This window comes from Charadrius vociferus, unplaced genomic scaffold (genome assembly GCF_000708025.1).
Source record: "Charadrius vociferus isolate BGI_N301 unplaced genomic scaffold, ASM70802v2 scaffold3008, whole genome shotgun sequence".
NCBI classification, from domain to species: Eukaryota; Metazoa; Chordata; class Aves; order Charadriiformes; family Charadriidae; genus Charadrius; species Charadrius vociferus.
The window spans coordinates 1-1,701 of NW_009649651.1; the positions used below are offsets into that span (position 1 = coordinate 1).

Genomic DNA, 1,701 nt, shown 5'->3' on the forward strand with positions numbered 1-1,701 from the left:
GCAAAGCCCAGAGCCCCCACGGGTGCCTCCCTCCAGCCAGCGCGCCCAAGCTCAGCATCCTGTCCCCTCTCTCGCAGGTGATGTCCCCCGCCGGCGCATCGCCACCCAGGAGGAGGTGCGCTTTCCCCTGCAGCACGGGTATGTGTCCCCATCCCCTTCCCTCCCTCCCTCCTGCCCCATGGCCGCCCCACAGCACCGGGCTGAAGCTCCTTGTGCCCAGGTGGAGGCGGGAGGTGCGGATCAAGAAGGGGAACCACCGCTGGCAGGGTGAGACCTGGTACTACGGGCCCTGCGGGAAGAGGATGAAGCAGTTCCCAGAGGTGATCAAGGTACGGTCCCCAGGGAGAGTGGGGTTGGGGATGACCCGGGGTCCTGGTCTGCCACGGTCCCCCCCGACACTGCCAGAGCGCCCGACCACAGCAGACGGACGCTGCTGTGAGCCGGGAGCTATGGGGCCCAGAGCACTGAGCCCCCTTCATGGACTTCCTCCTCCTCCTCCCCTCAGTACCTGAGCAGGAACGTGGTACAAGACGTCAGACGCGAGCACTTCAGCTTCAGCCCCCGCATGCCGGTGGGAGACTTCTACGAGGAGCGGGACACGCCGGAGGTGGGTCTGGGGGCAGCTTGAGCTGCCCTGTCCCCTCCCCGGCCCCGCTGTGCTGCGGGACGTGACCCGGATTTGTGCCGCAGGGTCTGCAGTGGGTGAAGCTGAGCCCCGAGGAGATCCCCTCCCGCATCCAGGCCATCACGGGCAAGCGCGGGCGACCCCGCAACGCTGAGAAGGCCAAGCCCAAGGAGCCTCCGGCTGCGAAGCGCGGACGAGGCCGGCCTCCCAAGGTCAAGATGGTCGACCTGCTGAGCAAGACGGACGCGCGGCTGCTGAAGAGGCTGGAAGCCCAAGGTACCCCCCTCCCCGGCCCCACTGGCTCGGGGTGGCTGCATCAGCCCCTCGCAGCCTGGCTCTGGTGGGACCCCAATGGCCGGTCCATCACCTCCCTCTCTCTCTGCTCTCACAGAGGTGCTCAGCGATGAGGACAAGCTGAAAATGAGCAAAATCAAGAAGAAAATGAGGCGGAAGGTACGAGCGGCTGCACGGGGCTCGGGTGGCTCTGGGGGCACTCTGGGTCTGGGCCAGGGGCTTCCCTGGTGCGGGAAGACCACTGCGTCCCTGAGGTGGTCTTGTCTCTTCCAGGCCAAGAACAAGCAGAAGCAGGAAGCCAAAGCCCCCAGAGCGAAGGAGACCAAGAAGAAGTCTAAGGTGAGTCTGCAGGGTACGAGGGGGCTGGGAAGGGGGCAGGAGATGGAGCCGCTCTCCCCATGCATCCCGGGGTCTGTCCTCAGGCCAAGGAGAAGAAGGGCAAACCAGAGAAGGACAAGGACAAAGCGCGGCCCAAGGAGAAGAAGGGCAAAGGGGCTCGGAAGGCGGACAAGGGCCTGCTGGCCCAGCGGCGCCTGGAGGAGCGGCGGCGGCAGCAGCTCATCCTGGAGGAGATGAAGAAGCCCACAGAGGACATGTGCCTGGGGGACCACCAGGTACGCTGGGGCACGGGGGGGCTTGGCTGGGGCAAGCTGGTGAGCCGACAGCGTGCCCGGTGCCTCACTGGCCCTGACCGCCCCCTCTCCTTCCCCGCAGCCCCTGCCAGCCTTCTCCCGCATCCCGGGCCTCATCCTGCCCAGCCGCGCCTTCTCCAACTGCCTCAC

At 66.7% G+C, this 1,701-nt stretch overlaps 1 protein-coding gene across 1 annotated transcript in view; it reads left to right on the forward strand.

The window, feature by feature from the left end:
- Positions 1-77: 77 nt before the first annotated feature.
- Positions 78-1,701, forward strand: part of LOC104291349 (bromodomain adjacent to zinc finger domain protein 2A-like) — a gene marked incomplete at both ends in the record, with an annotated part of 3,205 nt that continues 1,581 nt past the window's right edge. Inside the window, 7 exons of the mRNA XM_009890573.1 lie at positions 78-138; positions 221-329; positions 506-607; positions 691-901; positions 1,017-1,078; positions 1,193-1,258; positions 1,342-1,533. Of these exons, the coding sequence (XP_009888875.1) occupies positions 78-138; positions 221-329; positions 506-607; positions 691-901; positions 1,017-1,078; positions 1,193-1,258; positions 1,342-1,533 (803 nt within the window). The remainder of the gene's footprint in view (positions 139-220; positions 330-505; positions 608-690; positions 902-1,016; positions 1,079-1,192; positions 1,259-1,341; positions 1,534-1,701) is intronic.